The 21,496-nt window shown below is 44.2% G+C and overlaps 3 protein-coding genes across 7 annotated transcripts in view; 2 read left to right on the plus strand and 1 right to left on the minus strand.

The window, feature by feature from the left end:
• The first annotated feature begins 288 nt into the window (after positions 1-288).
• On the plus strand, positions 289-10,419 carry LOC109482528 (excitatory amino acid transporter 1-like). Of its 4 annotated transcripts, XM_019785258.1 has the most exons (13): positions 289-640; positions 2,426-2,543; positions 5,318-5,491; positions 5,854-6,037; positions 6,210-6,321; positions 6,486-6,528; positions 6,655-6,800; positions 7,013-7,165; positions 7,489-7,598; positions 7,875-7,998; positions 8,253-8,447; positions 8,885-9,019; positions 9,410-10,419. In XM_019785258.1, exons 3-13 carry the CDS (start codon positions 5,327-5,329, stop codon positions 9,609-9,611), a joined length of 1,569 nt encoding a protein of 522 aa, XP_019640817.1. In that variant the 5' UTR covers positions 289-640; positions 2,426-2,543; positions 5,318-5,326; the 3' UTR covers positions 9,612-10,419. The 4 variants fall into 4 exon arrangements, with proteins under 4 accessions (XP_019640817.1, XP_019640818.1, XP_019640816.1 ...); XM_019785259.1 differs by lacking the exon at positions 2,426-2,543; XM_019785257.1 differs by lacking the exon at positions 289-640 and having other exon boundaries at positions 1,989-2,543; positions 5,315-5,491.
• A 151-nt stretch (positions 10,420-10,570) lies between these two features.
• Positions 10,571-17,863, plus strand: LOC109482529 (excitatory amino acid transporter 1-like). Of its 2 annotated transcripts, none has more exons than XM_019785261.1 (12): positions 10,571-10,653; positions 12,486-12,659; positions 12,953-13,136; positions 13,357-13,468; positions 14,028-14,070; positions 14,394-14,524; positions 15,304-15,456; positions 15,732-15,841; positions 16,157-16,280; positions 16,420-16,614; positions 16,772-16,906; positions 17,249-17,863. In XM_019785261.1, the coding sequence occupies exons 2-12, from the start codon at positions 12,495-12,497 to the stop codon at positions 17,427-17,429; spliced, it is 1,533 nt and encodes a 510-aa protein (XP_019640820.1). In that variant the 5' UTR covers positions 10,571-10,653; positions 12,486-12,494; the 3' UTR covers positions 17,430-17,863. The 2 variants fall into 2 exon arrangements, with proteins under 2 accessions (XP_019640820.1, XP_019640819.1); XM_019785260.1 differs by lacking the exon at positions 10,571-10,653 and adding an exon at positions 10,907-11,012 and having other exon boundaries at positions 17,249-17,862.
• A 76-nt stretch (positions 17,864-17,939) lies between these two features.
• The window catches only part of LOC109482250 (clavaminate synthase-like protein At3g21360), a 6,170-nt gene continuing 2,613 nt past the window's right edge, over positions 17,940-21,496 (minus strand). Inside the window, exons 3-7 of the mRNA XM_019784942.1 lie at positions 21,416-21,493; positions 21,046-21,234; positions 20,591-20,717; positions 19,463-19,641; positions 17,940-19,077 (exon numbers count right to left, since the gene is read on the minus strand). Of these exons, the coding sequence (XP_019640501.1) occupies positions 18,949-19,077; positions 19,463-19,641; positions 20,591-20,717; positions 21,046-21,234; positions 21,416-21,493 (702 nt within the window). The 3' untranslated portion in view covers positions 17,940-18,948. The remainder of the gene's footprint in view (positions 19,078-19,462; positions 19,642-20,590; positions 20,718-21,045; positions 21,235-21,415; positions 21,494-21,496) is intronic.

Raw genomic sequence — 21,496 nt, forward strand, 5'->3', positions numbered from 1 at the left:
CTGCTATTTCGGATCGCTCGAAGAAATCGTGACTTGGCAACACTCGGCCGAAAACACATCAGGTAAAAACATCAAAAGGCGGCATTTGAGACTACTCAGTGTGACAGCCATCTAGGTTTCCAACCAGTTCAATGGCAGGAGCTCATGCCAAGAAGTCCACCCCCCCCCAATCCCGGATGGGCTATTTTTTTTTTTAATTGATACTCTGTAGAGCAACCAAAGGGACCGACTGTTTCCGCTATACTTCCGCAGCGCCATCAAATGACACCAACCTCAGAACTGTGTGCGACTCGATGTTGGCATTACAGTGGGTCCTTATTTGACTCACATGCATTCTGAGATTTTTGTGTGGCGCATCCTGGATCTTGGCACGACACTGCAACACATAAAATGAAGTTTTGAAGCAAAAGAAAGGAGAAGGGATTGCATAGCATGTTGGGTACACAACTATTATACAACAACAATGACTAGGAGAACAAATATGATCTACGTACGGCAGCCTGGCCTGGTGGAGTTGCCCGGATGTTGATTCAAGTTCAAGACTAGTACTGGAAACGTCCCCAAGAAAAAGTCACAGACAGGGACGGTGGCAGACTTACTTTCTTTCTTCAGGAAGGACTGTATTGGTGAATTCAGTAGCGTAAGTAATACCTTCCAATGAGGTATTAAGGTTCCTTTCCGTGGTACATACTACGTATGTGTTTAGTTCTTGATCAGTTTTAAGTTACGTGCAGGCATGTTTACAGACCTTGAACATGGCGGAGGGCCAGATAACTCGCGTTAGCTTGTGTAAAAGGCAAGGAAAGCTGAGCTTTCTGATGATGTTTTACCTGAACACCATACCACGGTCATCATAACTCTGGAAGGGAGACATAGAGCACTAGCATCACGTATTTGGGTGACACGTTAGAAATCAGCCACGTGTCTTGTTATATCTGGTTCACTTCCTCTTCCAAGTTATAGAAACATAAGTCCTTCACGGACTGGCCTTGCATGTAGCCACAGTATGAAGAGTTACGACAGGGCCATTCTGCTTTATTTCGCCAACTGGATCTTTTCTAGTCGTCGTCTGATCTGACTCTTCGGACAAATTATGTATCATTATCTAACGAAATTCAACTACATATGTACATTTTCCTGACTAACCACAACTTGACATTGATTTATAGGCCCCCTTTCTTTGGGTGTCAGTTACAAACGTACAGGAGATCAAATGAGGCAAATTGTATTCAAACGAGTCTGGCCGCAACATGTGATAGCTAGGTGTGGCGTCGATGTGGTCGATTCGGGAGGCTCCATCATTCATGTATCACCATGCATGTGCGCTCACCCCTGGCAAAGCAAATTAAAAGGCTTAAGCTTGCTTCACCCAGAAACGTGCTGTCGGAACTGTTGCCATGGACACGGTGTTTGATATAAACGGTATATATAGTATACAAGCAAAGTAATAGTCTGTTCATGGTGGGCGGGCTTCTTGTTTTTTACTGACCCGTTTCCTTGTTTGAGTTGGCACCACCTGTACATGTCGGATTGTATGCACCGCTATAGTATTCATGCATCTAAGAACTTCAGACGTTTTGAAAGCGACCCGTAAACATGACTATATGAATCTTTATAAGTAATGTAATAAGTTTGCTCTTCAAGTCAAATTCTTCGTTCGAAATTTTCTGGCATGTCATGCACGTGCCACCATCAAGTATTATGGTCATGAAATGTTTCTTCTCACTAAGGAGGTTTAAATGAACTCTGAGAAAAACGTCGTAAAAAGTGACACGATTACGTTGCCTGCAAATTTGTATTTCAAGTGCATTGATATATGAATCAAATAGGGATTAAAAAACTATTTGCTTGTACGTTGCCGGAAGGAAGTGACTATGGACTTCATGGCACAGTTCTCACTACCCCCTCGGAAGATCGAGATGAGTATTTCTGCTTGTCATCGTGACGTCAGTAGGATGTGGCCTGCCATGTAACCAGAGAGGAAGACAAATGCAATCGATCTCGAGTTGGACGCCCAACTATGAGACCCAAACTGTTGTCAAGACGGCACGCCCCAGTAGTCTGCTCCACTGACGTGGCCTGAGGGAGAATAATTTGCTGGGAGAGAATATAGAGCATAGAATTCATTTGCCCACGCAGTTAAATGTTACCCTTGGTTCATTTCTCTCGTCAGCCATAGAATCTCACTATCCATAGCCCCTTAGCCTGGCGAAGGCTAACGCCCCCAGGCTCACCTGTAAGTCGGCAGAGTGTGAAACATGAGAACAGTATTCATATGTAAATGTTGACCCCCTGAGTCCCACGCACGGGGTGTACCACGGGATATAACGTTCGACTTCGCTACAGCAGGATAACCTTGTAACACTCACCCAGTCCCCAGGGGCAGTGATTTCTGTATAAAACGTCTCCGTCTCGACCTCTACAGCTCACTGAAACGTTCCTCAGGTGTCCCTGACACGTCTCTATATCGCCGACGAAGAAACAAGAGCGAGCTGAAGACTACACAGTAGCTAGGGTCGGTAGCAGCACCTGACAACACTTGGGTGAGTTTGTTTGGAGAAGTCTAGTGAATACATAGTACCTCTGTAGAACTATTGTGAGCATTCTTAAACCCTTCAAGCCAGCTTGAGATGCACATCTGACAAGATACGCTGCACTGACTGACATTGTTGTATACGCTGCAGCTGACCTTATGTTCACCGGAGCCTAGGGCAGGATGTAGCCGACGGCATGTTTCTTACCTGCTGTCCAGAGAACCAAAGACGTACAGAGATTAGCCCTATTCCACGATATTTACTACTAATCCCTAGTCTCCAGAATACTGCGTCTTTGTATCCCCATACAGCACATGCCTCAGGTACTTATGGAGTTAACCATGTACCTGTTACTTGTCAGAAAACTTAATTAAATTATGCACCGTCAAGTCGAGTACGCAACGAACTACCACACGCTGTACACGTACAAATAGGACTTGTTGGAAGGCGGAAAATGGGGACCATAAGTACAATAAATCATTGTTAATCGTTAAGATCAAGTGTTCTTGAAGTGGCGAACAAACAGCCATGTTTTACGTCCTTACTGAGTAGGCAGCCCGGGAATTCAATATAATGTTATAACCTACAACTGGTAGGACTCAGATTTTGTCTGCCGTCCTGCCATGGTAGACTTGGACAAGTGTTTAAACATTGCGAGGATAACTACTGTGATCGGACCTCTGAGATAGCAGGGGTTCTCTGACTTACATGACCTGGGCATTTCTTTAAAGGTGTTTGGAGATAGGCTTTCTGCAGTTGATCAATATATCAAAGTGGTGTAAGAAAATATGTGGAAGAGAAGAGTATTTGTAATGTGGTACATTACAGTATCAGTCATTACACCCTACCCTAAGCGGGTCGATGACCGGGATGATCCATGTTATCTGACACTGTTTGAACAGCGTGGTACCAGCGGCAAAGTAGCACAGACCTGACACGACGTCTGCATTGTTCCATGGTAGAAGATTCGTATGCATGATGTAGAAACTTCAAGAAGTTTACCGTACATACCGCACTGTTTGCCAACTCGAAACAATACCGTACAGCACACAATGGTGAATGTTTTGTTGATTGATCCATAGATGTGTCACTTTTCCCCATTTTTTCTCTACACCCTTTTGTTCGTCAAAATATCATTGATAAGAAAGCAGGAAGGCACTTCGATGGTCACGTTATCCCTGCTTTATCTTTGCTCATGTGCTCATGTCTGCGTGTTAGTGTCGTGTGAGTTGTGTTTCCAAGCCTAAGAGATCAGAATTAATTAACACCAACAATGGCAAAAAGACGGCCGTTTAATCTTATAAGTAGCTTTTAACGGACGTCTGTCTCAGGACAAAGGAAAGAGTGGCTTTAACATGTCTCCTCCCACTACCAGGTAGGATTTTATGCAGGTTTGCAGCTCTACCCAGTGATTGATGCTAACAATATAGCCGGGAAAAACAAACCCCCGTGTTCTCACAACTCATTTTTGTTTGTGCCAATGCATGTACGCACTTCCCGTTTACATGGCATTTTTTTTTGTGCCGATGCATATACGCACTTCCCGTTTACATAGCAAAAATTCACAGCTTCGAGATCAACAACTAGTAGCTAGCAGTGATGACAATGTAATGTACGTAAGACACCATTTTCTCTGTAGTCTCCAGATATCACATCGACGTTGTTTTGCTTGGGTAGTTTGCTTGTGGTATTGAAAGGCTGCCTTTGCCCCTACACTGGGAGCTTTGTACTCCAGTCTGTCCACCATGACACCTGGGGTAAGTTGGATCAGTGCTCATCCCGGTGTGCAAATAACTTAACGCAAGATAACCAACCAACTACAGTTCACAGGGTACTGACAACACCAAAGTGGCTTAGACAGAGAACAACTTGAACTTAGCTAGGAACAAGGCACATTGTTGGCCTTGGGAAAGTCAAAGTATTCATCAGGTTGGTCTCAGTATAAATGTAATAGTTAGTCTGTGATCCATGTTATTCCCTCGCTAGTGTAACCAAGAACCAGCTGCAGGTTACTCACCCGAGTGCTTTCAACCGGTAAACTATGTATTAAATCAGTTCGCCTCACAGGACACGAACACTGGTAAACCGACCTTGATAACTGACCCACAGCTAGTGTATACTCAGAGCAAGGACCGTCGTCAAAATGGCAATGGTATGTGTCTTCTTGTAAAAAAAATGTTACTGCTCATGCTGTTAAAAAAAAGATGAAATAAGAGTTCAAATGAGCCGATGTTGAAATAAATGTAATAAAACATGTATGTTGTTGTAATCTTTGCTGTGATTTTCCACGTTACAGACACCGCATAATAGTGTAACATACATAGTGCCATGTTTACAAACGGAAGTATCACTACGGTACGTGAGTACGGTGCACGACGATGTGATACCCCTAAAAGCCACCTGCGAACTGCGTGTTCCATCTCCACCTCCACCTAAACACTCTCGATCCTCCCATGCCAAGGAACTAAACTATGTTCTGTGTGCAAACATTACAATGACACGCATCGAATGCAGTGACATGGAATGCAAGCAGTAATCAGAGGGTCCTGGGGACTGCAATCTTGGAGCTCAAGAGTTTTAAGATTGGTACATCCATAATTGTACACCGGTGATTGTTTGTGTAGAACAGAGCGCAAAATAAGCAATAGGCATTCCTACGTGTTGTGACAGATACGCGGCAATGCTTCCAAACAAAGGCTTGCGCAACTGTAAATACCGCTAAGTATAGTCATCGCTGATGTTCCCAACACAACAGTAGTGTTTTGTGTTCGCTTTTCCAGCGGTGAAGAAACATGGACGGTCCTGTTGAGATAGAGGACGTGGACTACGGCCCTTCCCGGGGACAGAAGTGCAAGAAATGGTTCAAGGAGAACCTCCTCCTGCTGCTGACCATCCTGGGAGTGGGGCTGGGGATCCTCATGGGGTTTCTCATGCGTATGGCCAACCTGTCCGAACAGGTAAGCACGTGATCACTACCAGAACCACGCACGCAAACATATACACACAAAATATGCAAATGAAAATCGCCCCACGCTTTTGTTGTTGTCTTATAGATGGTAGATGTCCATCTTTTACCAGCAAGGAAGTTCGTCGATGTCGGTACACGACATCATTGAACATGTCAAACTATTGTCCAACATGTGAACACAAAAGATTGAACTCGGTCTTCTGATCGTCTCCAGGATAACCGAGGACACGATTTCTCAGAACATGTCACCGTCCCACGGCGTTCTGATGAGCACCAGAGGACGGTGTTGCTTTGTTTGGCCCATCCCGGTGTAACATTCACCACATTCTTCATCTCTTGCAATATTTCCAGAACATAGCCTACTTCGCTTTCCCTGGAGAACTGTTCCTCAGGATGCTGAAGTGCATGATCCTGCCGCTCATCCTGTGCAGTATCATCTCTGCTCTGGCCGCTCTGGACGCCAAGACCTCCGGCAGAGTAGGCGGCCGGGCGGTGGCGTACTACGCGTTCACTACTCTGATCGCTGTTATCATAGGTGTGTACGATGAAAGATTTTATCCAATGCGGCTACATTCAAAAACGAAATGGTTGATTCTAAAGAGACCTAAATGGCAATTTAATTAAAGGTTCGAGCAGGTCCTTTCATTCTAGATTGCTGTCTCTGGGAAACTGCCATCACATAGTTTTACTCTTGTTCTTATTGTCAGGCATCATCCTGGTGGTGAGCATCCACCCTGGACAGGGAGACCCGAGCAAGATCGAGAGGGCGGGAAGTTCCCGCAGAGTCAGCGCCGCAGATTCTTTCTTGGACCTCATCAGGTAACACATCAAGTCCATCAAAGGTTTTTGGTCATTTAGAATTGGATAAACCTCTTCTTTGGGCCCCATACAAAATTGCAGCAATACATGGTTGCATAGATTGCATTATTTGGTGTTGGTCTTGGAGCCTTCTCTAAAGACAGCTTGTTTTATTCCCCATTTAGGAACATGTTTCCTGACAATATTGCCCAGGCCTGCTTCCAGTCGGTAAGTCGTCATTAATTGGAAATTGCTTGTATCATCTTTTTTAATCTTGTTTTGTTGCGTTATACTGTTGTAGCTTCTATGTTGTATTCTGCAAACTAAGACACGACCCCCTCCTGTATTTTGCAGTATAACTCCCGGATCATAGAGAGCACCGTACCTAACCCTGCGTACACCCCTCCCAACATCACCGCCATGGCCTCCACCATGACCACCATGGTGATGAACGGAACAGCCATTCCTGAGGAGATCACGGTGTTCGTCACACAAGGAGGGTAAGAGCGCACGCTGTTGTTGACTTCGAAAGATTCAGGCCGGGAGTCACGATATCAGCTACTGCCACATGTAGCTTTAACTGAACCATGAAGTACCTGCCAACTCTAGCATATGCAAGATCATGAGTTGTACAATTACAGATGCACAGTCGAAGACGATGGATGTAATGTACTCTTACAATGCTTACAAAACCTATTCTCTTCTCTTGCAGCTACTCTGACCGACTAAACGTTCTGGGCATCATTTCCTTTTCCATCTTCTTCGGGGTGGTGTTGGGCCGTATGGGCGAGAAGGGCAAGCCTCTGGTCCAGGTCTTCACCATCTTCAACGACTGCATCATGACGCTGGTCTACCTCATCATGTGGTAAGTGACATACGCGTAAACGTCTGCGCTAACGTTTGGCCTTGGCCTTGCGTAAAACTCGCGTGTCTTGTCGACCAGAAGTGGTCTAGGTAGGTCAACGACAAATAGCTCTAAATACTCCGAAAGATTCTCCTTCCTGTTTCGTTAAAACATTTTGAACTCATGGCCTTCGGATGAGCGATGGATTTTGTCTCTAATACAGCATATTCACATTCTCTATATACTACGGCTATTTATCAGAATACATGACATCACCTTTTCACGGATGAAGCAAAGAAGACAACGCCATCATGCATTCTTAACTGTGTCCTTTTTCCCAAAAGGTACTCTCCCATCGGCATCATGTTTCTCATTGCGGGTAAGATCATGCAGATGATCGACCCAGCCAAGCTGGTGGGGCAGCTCGGCATGTACATGGTGACTGTCATTGCAGGTAAGCTACTACTATTGCCATTTTTTTAAACTTTTGACGGTCAACTGCTTATGGTAAACCGTTTGTAAATCAGTTGATGAAAGCAAACAGGAAAGCCCTACACGTTTGTTTTCTTTTGTACCTTCGGTGACATTTTCAATTGCTGTAAAGAATTGCAAATTCAGCGCGATAGCACTTTTGATTGATTTTGAATACCAACCGTAATGTCGTTCTTCCCTCCGTTCCCTTCCCACTGTTACTGCCTCATAACAAACCGTTCCTCCGTTTCGTGCACAGGACTGGCCATTCACGGCTTCATCATCCTCCCCGGGCTGTACCTGATCTTCACCCGGAAGAACCCGTTCAAGTACATCGCTGGGATAGGCCAGGCCCTGGTCACGGCGTTCGGTACCGCCTCAAGGTAAGAAGACAACATGTTTCGTATTTTACATGTATATATGGCAAGAGAAACGAGTTCAGACTGTTTTTTTCCTACATCAAATCGATAATCATAACGAGAGTGTCCGTTGTTCGCGTAGCACGCGTCATTTGGACATACTGTCTCTCTCTATATATGGAGAGAATAGTCTGACACAAGGCACAAATTAAACTTACACTAGAAGCTTAGACCGTCACGGGCCATTGTTTATATCGTATTCTCACTTCTAATTTTAGTTCTGCTACCCTGCCGGTGACCATCCGCTGCCTTGAGGACAAGAACGGCGTGGATCCCCGCGTGGCCCGCCTGGTGCTGCCGGTGGGAGCCACCATCAACATGGACGGCACTGCGCTGTACGAGGCCGTCGCCTCCATCTTCATCGCCCAGGTCAACGGCATCACGCTCAACTTCGGGCAGATCGTCGCTGTCAGGTGAGCGACAGGTCGCCTTTGCACTCTCAGTTCAGTTCGTCCTCATACGAGGTGCAACACATGATGCCACACGCAGATATTTCTGTCTTGAATTTGCTCTCTGCGGGCAAAAATCAGATCAAGGTGGTTAATGAGAAGAATAAATCTCATAAGTCCGAAAGTAGTGTTTATGTTGCTATAAAACCTTACAGAAAAGAATGATCGAGGTAGAGTTGAACTCAGCTGCTTATCAGTACTTAGATTAGTACTACATGTAGTACAGAGCTTATCAGTACTCAGAACCATGTTCTCTCATGGTCTTGCCATTTGCGATTTTAGGGTATCATCCTGGTAGCCTATTTCTATTTTGTCAGTGTTGTACTATCTCATGCTCTTGTAAGGAAAAACACGACACTGTATGTGGTCACTAAAATGTATGATGTACAAACCGTCGATAGCGTCACCGCCACCGCTGCCAGCATCGGGGCTGCCGGGATACCGTCAGCTGGACTCATCACCATGGTGATCGTTCTGACGGCTGTGGGGCTGCCGATCGAGGACGTCACTCTGCTGTTTGCCATCGACTGGTTCCTGTGAGTATGTCAGCCTTATACGACGTTCCGAGTCCAGTCAATGGAAACATTTATACATAGCAGACGAAGAAGTTATACAAAATTAGCAGAAAACGCTAGAGTGTTTGAAAAAGATATTGGGAAATAATGGAACGAAAGCTATTTGGAATCAACTCGAACAAAGGGCAGTTTATTTCCATCTATCATTTGGAGATGTGACACAGACCGTCCGGATAACTGTACATCAGACATGATTGGAGACTGCTAAATGACAATTGTGTCTCCCCGGTCAGCGATCTGTTGCGCTACCTACTGCAGAACGTACATAAGAACAAGTTTGTGGTTATTCACCGGAAGTCTAACCAGTTGTCTTTATAAATGCTTTAACACAACCCGGGTAATTCTTTTTAGGGACCGCTTCCGGACCGCCACCAATGTGCTGGGAGATTCCATCGGCGCGGGGATCATCGACCATAACGTGCGGGGCACACTGCCGCCCCTGCCCACCGACTATGAAGAGGTCGCCGCGGAAAGTCCCCCCGCAGAAGGTCCCCCTGCCTACAATGGGGACAGCAAAGGCAAAGCTCCGATGAATGTTACCACACGGCTGTAGCCAGTAAACCACATTACCGTTGACATGGTCAGGTTGTCGAGAAGGCGGTAGGGTGGCTACCAGGTAAAGACGTGACGATTTTGTACCGTTTGCAAATGGAGCTGAGTTTTGTCTTGTGCACGACAAACAGATGTACAAATTGTGACACTTATTGATCTAGTAGCCTAGTCCGCACTCTCTTCTTCGTCTAGTGGACGAGAAATACAGCATCATATATTGAAGCTGCCGTACAATTTGATTTAGATGACTTTATCTTATAATCTAAAATATATAATCTAATTTTACAAACCGTGATTGCTAGATTACGGACCAGCAGAGTGTTGGATTTGCCAAAATCAAATCAATATATTTCATTGTGATTCTCTGATACCATGCAGCCATTTTTCTTATAAATGTTAGAGTCGATGTAATTGTAAAAAAAGATAATATTATATATTATTATATATCATTACAAGATGATTACAAGAAGATTAGATGATTACTTATAACGTTAGTTGTTTACTTGATCAACATGTTGTGTTTTAAGTGGTTTTATAATTAGAAGCTCAATTTAGTATTTTCTCGATTGCCAATTATATCTAATGTTATCACTTTTAATATAGGGTTATAACGTTTGGGCTTGTCATGCTAGGCTGCAGAATTAGTTTTCGTGTATATGGTACTACTATGTAACCAAAGCAAATTTGGAAAAACAATACTTAATAGTGCTAGTATGTGTACATTTTAAAGTCAGATATAAATTTGTATAAAAATACTTAAAACAAGGCTTTTGATGTGTGCCATATTTCAATAAAAAGTATATATTTCACTGCTCGCTTTCGCGTGAAGTATTTTTGGTTGGTAGAAATTATGATAACAGAACGAACACCCGTTTCCATACCAAGGCACACCGTAACCTCTTGGAACGTTACAGGTCACTGCGGCTTCACCGCATGGGGTCTGGTTGGGGCACAGCATGGGGTTGGTGAAGTTGCCCGAGTGTTGAATCCAAATCTAGTGCGTAGTGTCGCCCGAGGCGAAGTCACACCAACCCACAGATTAGGTGCGTGACACTCGTCGATAAGTGTGCAAATTAGAACTGCTTTAATGCCTTTATATAATACCATTCTGCGCTTTGACACGTTAGTGACGGCTACATGTAAGTGAAAGAGACTGGTAAAAGAAACGGAAAGAGAGAGAGAGAGAGAGAGAGAGACTGAAATCAGTCCTCCCACTGTACCTGTAGTGGTCTGGTCCTAGACTTATGAATATTAACAACTTTGGTGTCGTCAGCCAAACCAGTCCTACTACCTTCAGACCTGAGTGCGTACTGCACTGAACATACCGTTCAAGGACTAGCTATCCCGAGAATCAGGCAGTGTCGGGTCGAAACTTTCCATTATTCCAAGGACACAATATAAGGTAGGATGAAAATTACTCCATAGGATAGGATAGTACAGGTTAAACGCGGATCAACGTGCGTTGTCTTTAGTTGTTGACCCTTTCAAGGTTAGGCGTATACGCATATGTGCAAACAATAAATCATGGCAGCCATCTAAATTGTGGCTTGCAATGTTTACAGTAATTATAAGTGTTTAATAACCTTTGTGTTTACGGAAATTTCAAACCGAGTGGCAACAATATCAGGTTTTGGTAATACCTACTCTCAAATAAAGCAGAGATTTCTCTTCTTTTGGACATTTTTCTTCGTTTTAAGCATTTTTGTCGAGGTCTCTATTTTATCAGGTTTTCTTTGGGTAAAGTGGAAAAGCTGGCAAAATAAAAATACCAACAGAAGGCCTAAAAATGTCAGAAGTAAGCCTAACGTTTCCTTTGAGAGCAGGTAGTAGGCCACCAAGTGCGTTTTGGTTGCCTTCTTAGAAGGCCATACTTGCTACAGATCTGTATCTGTGTAGCCAGTATACGTATAACCGCCGTTCGACGTAACACAGCTAAATCCCCTCCAGCCATTTGACCCGGGCCCACTACTTTATGAACGTATGAAGCTGGTGCCTATCCTGGTCATAGCAGGTCTTCTTCATAAGTGTCTTTGTGCTTTGTGCGGTTCAGTTCCCCTGTCAGGCCGTGATCTGATACAGAGATAGTTACCGTGCCGAGCGTGCCCTGGCATCCGCCGCGCATGCAGAAATCCGAGACAGACGAAGGTGCAGGGGCAAGGTGTACTGGAGGCATTTGCAGTGAAAAGCGCAGCCTTGTTCTTTCTTTATTTATGAGTCTATATAATCAACGTCATAGTTTTCATTAGACTGACTGACTATATATATATATATGTAATCAACGTCGCAGAGTAGATACAAATGACACGCCCGTGTGTGTTTCTAAGTTGACACCCATTAGTTGTTGATCAGGAGGGGAGGACAAGTTCATAAGGCGTCCTGTAGCACTTATTTGAAAAATTGACAGGCGCTCCCTTAGTTGTAAGGCTTGTTAGGATTATGGAGAGCTGACAGAGCACCGACAACCACGTAAACGACGTCCAGCTGGTACAATTTTGTCTGTCTGCAGGTATGTAACTGTGACGTGACACCAATACGTGCTGCAGGGCAATCCGGGGTGTCGTGACACCTGCATACCCGACATAGTTCCCACACAACACGTATAGCTTGTGCAACGTAACTGTAAACACTACAACATTGGTCAATACTTCTTGTTCCCATGCGTGATTAGGCAATGAACTTTCAAAACATTTCTCACTGTAAGTTAAGACCAAAACACCCATTACATGTGTCGAACGTAATCCATGTTGGCGTTTTCTTTTAATGCCCCACCCCCATTGGGAAAAGACTAAGGATGACATCTCGCTATCATGAGAACACGACCCTCTCTTTGATGATCTACACCGCATATTCAGATTACTTTTTCTGCGTCCGACAGTGAGGAAGCATGACCAGACCTGACGACATCGAGGACGTGGATCCCGGTCCTTCCCGGGGACAGTGCTGCAAGGAGGCCATGAAGGAGAATCTCCTCCTGCTCCTGACCATCCTGGGAGTGGGGCTGGGGATCCTCATGGGGTTTCTCATGCGTATGGCCAACCTGTCCGATGAGGTAAGGCGCGATATAGTCTCAAAGCAGATGTAGGGTCCTTCTCTATATCTTTCGGCATTCGTAATCTACAAAGCCAATCAACAGATTATGTACAGGAGGAGAGAAAAACGTGGTCTGCCATACAAAGCCTCCAAAAACACACGTAAAACACTAAAAGCCAGACCCTACCTCTGGGAGATGAAGGGATGACTTCCAAAAGTAATGAATTTTTAGGAATGAATGAAATCTCTTTCCGCCCTTTCTCTAATTTCTTACGGATCATGCACCACTAGATGTTTCTTGTACCGTTTCAGAATATCGACTACTTCTCCTTCCCGGGAGAACTGTTCCTCAGGATGCTAAAGTGCATGATCCTGCCGCTCATCCTGTGCAGTATCATCTCTGCTCTGGCCACGTTAGACGCCAAGACCTCCGGCAGGCTCGGCGGCCGCGCGGTGGCGTACTATGCCGGCACCACTCTGATCGCTGTTATCATAGGTGAGTGTTTTGTGTACGTCCATTTCCAGCTATATTTGCACAAAAGGATGCTACAAAAGACAAATACAGTTTTTAAACAGTATGTGTCAATTATTTACAGGCTGTAAATGTGTTTTTATGTGTTCTCCTGCTTCGCGTCCACCAAAATATTGAAACTAGATTCGTTAACAAGCCCTTGAGATTGTAATTTGTAGCTGTCTTAATTTTTTTTTATCGCAAGGCATCATCCTGGTGGTGAGCATCCACCCTGGACAGGGGGACCCGAGCAAGATCGAGAGGGCGGGAAGTTCCCGCAGAGTCAGCGCCGCCGATTCCTTCTTGGACCTCATCAGGTGAGGCCGTTGATCTGTGTACTTGTGTTTACGTTATATAGCAATGATATCAACACATCCCCTGTGTTATTTTGTTCTGCTCTTAAGATATAAGCGTCTGAAAAGCCTTTTTACATGCATTTGCCAACATCACCAGTTGTTTGAGAACTAAGAAACCATCAGGCATGGCGCTGATTTCTCATTAGGTATACATATCATGATTCAAAAATCACAAAGACTCAAACCAATTATTAAGGTGTGGCTGGTACCCGACAATTTAATCGCTGTCGACAACCTTGGTGACAAATGACATTTGACCAAGGTGCAGGCACCATTGTTGTTGTTACCTTTTCCACTCAACCATGCAGAATGATAGCTGAACACAGGCACTATTTACCGTCGGCATACCGTGCAGAACACGTTAGCCTTGCCCTTTTGACATAACTAACACTGTGTCGTCGTTAGTTCATCTGTCCTTGACCTGGGTCACCTTAAAAATAGTCGAAATTTCTCAGAGGTTTTGTCAGAATATACTTTTTTTAATAAATCTATAACCTCCTTTATTATATTTTGCCCCCAGGAACATGTTTCCCGATAACATTGCTCAGGCTTGTTTCCAGTCGGTGAGTCTTCTGTACTGTAACTGACTCAAGGGCTATTCCATTTGGGAGGGGTGATCAGCAATAAATGTTGAAGAAGAGAGAAGAGAAACAATTTAGTACGAGACCTGGGAAGTTATATATGACGGTTAAGAAACAGGAGGCTAAGAGGCCACTGCATCCTTAACTAAACCTTTCAAATACATTAGAATAGCTCTAAGTGAAATACTCCTACCTTAAAACTAACATCGATGACTGATCTCTGGTTCAAAATTACACAGATGTAGCGACGTTTTTTCTAGCAGTAATTACAATCATGACGCTTGTGACGTCCATGTTACACGCAGTACAACACGCGGATCGTGGAGCAAACCAAGCCCAACCCGGCGTACATGGCCTCCAACATGACCACGCCCACCATGGCGCCGAATGTTACAGCCATTCCTGAGGAGATCACGGTATATACAAAGCAAGGAGGGTAGGTAACAAAACAGAACAAAATAAAGTAAGTGAATTGACTCATTAGAAACGTGACATGTAAGACATACTAATCAAGTTCATTAACCTGTGGCCATCCCATTGAAAGTATCCAGCATTATTTTTTGTACTGCCCTGAAAATACACAATATCGTGCCTCCCTTTTTAGCAATTTAGCTAAGTTGGTAGGATTTGACATAAACCTCAATTATCTCTCTGATGATGTTTTAGTTCATTTATTCCTTAGAGGTTCTGTATCACTATCATATCCAAATAACTTAAAATTTTTACTTTATGTTCAATCATTTATAAAGGAAACTAAAAGATTTGAGTAATTCTTTCCTATCAATTTTGTAAGTTTTGCCTGGAGTACTTTACACATTGTAACCTTATTTATTCTATTCTGTTATTATTAAGCTTTGCATGTCTGTTTTTGCATTTGCTTCTGTATTTTTGTAATGTCAGATGGCGACATGAACATAAGCTTCGGCTTGAGTGTGTCGTCATCCTGTCCACTTTGCTTCTAAATGTTTTAATAAAGAAAAAAAAAAGTTAATTAACCCACGTCAATTGTATTCCATGGAAATTTGTTGAAGGTCATTCTAAACGTCTATGATATTGCTCATGATAATCCATGATAAAACACATGTTTCAAATTTATTAGTTAGTTATCAATGTCTTTCCCATACAGATCCAGTATGATCAGGAAAATCTCAAGAATTTTACAGTCAGGAAATTGTAAATTCAGCCTACAACAATATTGAATCTTTTTTATCGCAGTTACTCGAACCGTCTGAACGTTCTGGGCATCATCACCTTTTCCATCTTCTTCGGGGTGGTGTTGGGCCGTATGGGCGAGAAGGGCAAGCCTCTGGTCCAGGTCTTCACCATCTTCAACGACTGCATAATGACGCTGGTCTACCTCATCATGTGGTACGTTCTGCTGGCTACAGAGTTTTAGTTTTGTCACTTTAACTTGCACCATGTAAACTGTATTTGAGAAATCTGTGAATACATTTTCTCATCATCATCATTTCACCATCTCATCATTTTCTAAATTTCGAAAATGAGATTTCCAGATTGTCTCTGAAAAAACGTGTTTCTTTCAAAGGTGTCTTCATTGAAGCAAAGCCGATTGTCCAATTGCTTCTTGTAAATACATAAATATATGTCTGAGTAATGTAATCTTCTGCCTTTCCCGTCGCAAGGTACTCTCCCATCGGCATCATGTTCCTCATCGCGGGTAAGATCATGAAGATGATCGATCCCCTGAAGCTGGTGGGACAGCTCGGCATGTACATGGTGACTGTCATCGTCGGTAAGTCATTGCTTGAAAGTTCATCTGGCGTCCGCAGAACTAGTCTGTCAATAAAAAAAGACAGAGTTACCTTATACGTCACTGACGGTTGAACCATACTTTCCGAGAGAAAAAAAGACTAAGAAATGGATGAAACCTTCCAAAGACTTGACAAATGAAGCAGTCATGATCACATGCATCTCATAGCATTCCTTGGGCTTTCTCCTTCACTTTGCGTACAAGTAGTGTTCTCTTCGTTGAGATGTGAAGACCAGCAAAGCTCGGCGGCTAGGGCTTCGTTACACATATACCTAACTTGTTTCAATTTTAACACAGGACTGGCCATTCACGGCTTCATCATCCTCCCCGGACTGTACCTGATCTTCACCCGGAAGAACCCGTTCAAGTACATCGCTGGGATAGGCCAGGCCCTGGTCACCGCGTTTGGTACTGCCTCCAGGTAAGGCGACAGTACTCCCCCTTCTCTCAGAAATTTACTCATCTACATGCATGTCTGTATTCTTTAGGGTGTATCAATCCCCTACATTTGCTTGACTAGATCATCAACCGCCTTGCTATCAATTGCAACCCAATTTTAGTTCTGCTACCCTGCCGGTGACCATCCGCTGCCTTGAGGACAAGAACGGCGTGGATCCCCGCGTGGCCCGCCTGGTGCTGCCGGTGGGAGCCACCATCAACATGGACGGCACTGCGCTGTACGAGGCCGTCGCCTCCATCTTCATCGCCCAGGTCAACGGCATCACGCTCAACTTCGGGCAGATCGTCGCTGTCAGGTGAGTTCGGCCTACAGTTTTCGATTGCATGCCCTTCGCCTGATGAAGGCAACAGTGTAGGCGTGTTTTTATTGTGTCCAGAAGCCTTAAAAGGGGGACAGTGCGTCTATTGTAACATTTAAAGTTAAACTGACGACAGTGACCGATCCACACACAGCGTCACCGCCACTGCTGCCAGCGTGGGGGCTGCCGGGATACCGTCAGCTGGACTCATCACCATGGTGATCGTTCTGACGGCTGTGGGGCTGCCGATCGAGGACATCACTCTGCTGTTCGCCATTGACTGGCTCCTGTATGTATACTTGTATACTCATCATGTTGGGAATAGATTTTGACTTCATGGTCAACGGGGTTAGCCTATCTATGGGATTGCCTGTTTGCTACCTGGAAGTATTCTTACTAGTATGTGACAGTATGCTAACTTTAGATATCACGTTAGATATCAAGTAAAATCAATACATTTGAAGGTACAACGGAATATCTAACGATTATTGACGTAGTTTAAGCAAATATGTTGCACGTTAAGCTAGAATATATAAGATGCTAGATATGATTATTGCAAAACAGATTTTCCGAGAAACCGTAACCGGTATCTATACTTTCAGTAAGCGTCCATACATTTCAATTTTTTCAGGGACCGCTTCCGGACCGCCACCAATGTTCTAGGAGATTCCATCGGCGCGGGGATCATCGACCACAACGTGCGGGGCACACTGCCGCCCCTGGATCATGAGAAGTACGACGAGGGCATGCTGGGACGTCCTCCTGCTTATGAGAGCCGCGCCAAGCGGGAGATGGAGGTCACCCCGCTGTAGACAGTGACGTCAGCGCCAAGCAAATGTTGGGGGTGGAATTTTTTTAGCTGTAACGATTTTTCTGCTTCATCCATCCAGTGGTTGTTAGAGAAGCCCGGCCAGTCAGAAAACAGCACAATTTTCCACCACAACATCTGCTTAGAGATGAGGTTTGGCGTACGTTTAGGAGAGTTAAGAGAGAAGAGAACATAGTGTACTTTTGGGGGGGGGGGACGACAGGAAACTAACATGGTTTCGATGAATATATTTGCTGATGACCTGCAATACTCAAAGTAACCTATATATATATAGCAATTTTTATTACTAATTACAAGCCCAATTTAGACAATGGCGTACTAAAAAAGATATCAGGAGCAAGGTGTGCATTTAGGTCAATATTGATATGCCCTTTACTTTCAATGACAGTGTACTCGTATTTTAAGTTAGAATTGCTCATACGATTTAATACCTTTCAAATATTTCTGATTAAGTACTACAAACTTCGAATTCTCTTAATTGATAGTTTACTGGTGTCCTGTTGGTTTGAAATAAATTTTCCTTTCACATTAATGCGTCTACGTTGTTTTTCTCAGTCCTCTAACGGTGAGTGCCCTAACATCCGGGACGCTTTTTCACGCACTCGAATTCACGGCGCTCTGTTGCTAGTTGTCAGAGACTCAGGTTTTGATGTAACAGTTTTGAGAACATTAATGTAAACAACATACTTGGATAAGAAATCCATACTATTCACGAGTCCTTCACTCTCCGCGTTACAAGCGACAAACTTTGAGGCGTTTTCGTGAATGTACCTTCGTGAATGCGTCTACGCTAGACAGTGTGCCCTAACTTCGGACGCTTTCGTAATTTTGCTCCCTTCAGGCGTTGATGATGAAATTAGGTAAACAAAAATAAGAATAGCGTTTTATGATATTCTAGCTTTCTTTTAACAGTAAAATTATGAATATGTGTACTTCTCATCTCACGTGAGGGGGGTTGTATCGAACGCTATCAGTGCGGTCCCATGAGAATCATTGGACATGCAGACGACAGTGGTGTTGACGTCGTTTTTCACGGGTCGGTTTTCTACAAAATAAACACTCAAAGACCCACATATTTACTGGTTTGTAAAGCTTTTTTTTTCCTTGTGTATGTGACAGCTGTGTCAAATCTTGGTACAGGTCGTTTATTTCTGGGCACGAGACGCGGCAACATAATAGGTAACATAATCTATGGTATATCAATTTGTTCAAAACTAAAGAAATGCTGAGACGTCAGAGGGCGGAACAAGTGGCACCCGCTCCAACTTACCGAGATGGTGACAAAGTGAGGTTTTGAGCATTTAAAATCGTTTCTGGTTATAAAATGACACTTCATAACGACTCTATAAGGAGTCATCTAGTATAAAAATACAAAAGGAGCACTGGATGGTTTGATTTAGCTAGAATTTGTTGCCGATTTCAGATCCCTCCAGTTCCCACATCTAAAAAAACATGGCTGCCCTCTTCCTGACCTCTGTTCAGATGTTAGATCATGTCCAAGTTCAGGCATTTGGCTCAGCCAGATACACGAGCACTTTCCTGTCGCCCGTGTAGCCCAGACGGCCATGTTGGATGTACATGTTGTTCAGTACCAACACGTCACGTCTCTTCATCTGGAACCCGACTGCGGCCTGAAATTAACGTATGGATGTTAAAAACGTTTGTTATCGCATCGGTTTGTGATACACCGTTTACAAATAAAGTAAAGTCTGTTATGGCCTGAGTGTTAAAAGTCGCTATTGTGGAATCTGGGCCAATCAAATAAAATCTACTTTAATATCTAGTGACTTGGTTATTTTCAAGTTTTCCATCATAAAGTGATTGTATTATAGTACAATACACAGTGACATTCACAACATTTGAATGCGATTTGCTCTATCACGAGACCATCTTAGAATACATACTTTCAAGGTGTACAGCTGGGAAGTTTTTGGTAGTGTACCGAAACAACACTTGAAGATTCCTAAAATGGCAAATGTAGCATATAACATGCCATTTAGATTTATCTGACCCCACCTGCCAAGTTACATCCCGTATGTGCTGAAGAACTTCTGGTTCGATGTCCGAGCCGTCGCCATATTGGCTGTTGAATGGATTCAGGTGAGAGGGGACAGGCCTGCTACTGTCGTAGTCAGGAAGGGCCGTGATGAAGTCAGCATTGCATCCGGTGGGCTGGCAGAACCACAACCACTCTCCTATAGCAGAGACAATAGGTAGAAGATAATTTTTGTGCCGGAAGTATTGTTTTTGGCGGCGCTTGTATGATTGGGTTCCAACCTGTGGGCTGGCAAAACCACAACCACTCTCCTTAGTCCTATAGCAGAGGCAATAGGCAGAAGATTGTTGGTGCCGGACGTAATTTGGGCGGCTTATGTTGATTTCTTCTTTTGAGACGGAAGTAGTATTGTTTATATGTTTGGGTTCCAGTCTTCCAGAGTTAGAAAGTTGATGTATCAGTCGAGGAACTTAGGCCGTGTCTATACGGAATCACCCAAACCGCGATTCGGGTACCTCACATTCCTCACATCTGGTCCACGTGCCACACACACCTGTGAAACCGTGTCCGAACATAATGCGCTTGAGCTACATTTATTGCTGTTTGATGATAACACGCAAGGCGGCGTGTTATTAATGTCAGAGGTCAACGACCTGCTTGCTGATGCCCCCCTCCCAGCGTATCTCGGCCGAATGCCGACGTGGTCCCGCCAGAGGCGGTGAAGCTCGCCCTAGAACGGACACATTATTTGACCATTACTGCTCTTTAAGTTGCTGCCTCGTAAAAGTTGGTATTGCATATAAATAAAGAAATATCACCCCGTAATCCATGACCAGGCGAAGTCACATTGAAATCACATTGCGTTCAGACGCAAATCGCCATGCGGGGAAACCGATTCGAAACCACCTCTAGAAGTGGCTTGGGCTCGAGGCGCTTTCAATGTGATTTCGGAGCGTTCACATGGAGCCACTTGAAACCGGCTTCGGGGTAAACCACATGTAAACCGCCTTGGGTGATTCCTTTTAGACACGGCCTTAGGCCACCACTTTATTAACAAATGTTATGTTATGCAGATGGTGGATTGCTTACTCCTTGACAAAGAATACATGATGCAGTTGAGATTACATAATAAGGTTTGTTCCAATGACCTTTGTAAAGCTTCATGGCGGGAAGGTTGTGCCACCAGGTGAGGGACCCGTCCTCTCCCCACTGCCACGCCATCCCACGTGACTTCATGTACTTCTCTACGTCATCCCTGCTGTCCGTGCGGAAGGTCTGTGAATGTATTGTGGGATGCGTTCTCGATGCAGATCTTTCAGTGGCAAAGTTTAAAAGTCGTAACCACTGACCAACTACAAGACTACAAAATTAAGTAAGTACCTAATTGGCCAGACAGTATTCAATTGCCTTTTTGCGGTGGCCAATACACTAAAATTATCATAAAATTCATCAATTTGAAAAGTTCAACTTGATAGATTACATATTACTGAACTGTTCTTAAATCGTAAAATAATACTAAATTCCAACTTTTTTTTAATTCTTAGAACATAGGCGACCCAGTATTGATAATTGTTGAGTATACTTTTGAGTAGGCAAAACTCACCTCTTTCCAGGAGTTGTACCCGTGAAAGAAATTTCCATTTTCCGGCATGTATCTGACATACCGGATTCCCAGTGTCCGGAACTTGTCGACGACAGCCGAGTCCAGGTTCCGTAAGACCTCGCGAGCGTCCAGCATCACGGTCTCCCCGCCCTGCCCCGGATCGGCCGGCCGCTGGCAGAAGAAGAGGATCTGTGGAACAAGCAGCAAGAGAGTAAGTCTAGGACTGTGATCACTCTCTGATTCACTCGCCCACTCACTCACTCGAACTCAGTTATTTACTCAGTCGCTGCTCACTTTGTCACTCATTTGCTCGGCCTCCCTCAAGGCCACACACACACACACACACATACACATACACACACATAGACACCTTTTCCGGGTAGTAGTGTGTGTAGCACATCTCGTTGTGCGGTTCTATAGACGTGAGGGGGGGTTCATCACTTGCAGTCTC

Source organism: Branchiostoma belcheri, unplaced genomic scaffold (assembly GCF_001625305.1).
Source record: "Branchiostoma belcheri isolate BF01 breed outbred unplaced genomic scaffold, Haploidv18h27 scaffold6, whole genome shotgun sequence".
Taxonomy (NCBI): domain Eukaryota; kingdom Metazoa; phylum Chordata; class Leptocardii; order Amphioxiformes; family Branchiostomatidae; genus Branchiostoma; species Branchiostoma belcheri.

Excerpts from the sequence above, each read along its gene's own strand:
- LOC109482529 (XM_019785261.1), top strand. The coding sequence starts at position 12,495 with ATGACCAGACCTGACGACATCGAGGACGTGGATCCCGGTCCTTCCCGG. Across the intron at positions 12,660-12,952 it reads TGGCCAACCTGTCCGATGAG|AATATCGACTACTTCTCCTT; the intron begins GTAAGGCGCGAT and ends GTACCGTTTCAG. Across the intron at positions 16,907-17,248 it reads TTCGCCATTGACTGGCTCCT|GGACCGCTTCCGGACCGCCA; the intron begins GTATGTATACTT and ends CAATTTTTTCAG.
- LOC109482528 (XM_019785258.1), top strand. The coding sequence starts at position 5,327 with ATGGACGGTCCTGTTGAGATAGAGGACGTGGACTACGGCCCTTCCCGG. Across the intron at positions 6,322-6,485 it reads TCTTTCTTGGACCTCATCAG|GAACATGTTTCCTGACAATA; the intron begins GTAACACATCAA and ends TTCCCCATTTAG. Across the intron at positions 6,529-6,654 it reads CCCAGGCCTGCTTCCAGTCG|TATAACTCCCGGATCATAGA; the intron begins GTAAGTCGTCAT and ends TGTATTTTGCAG.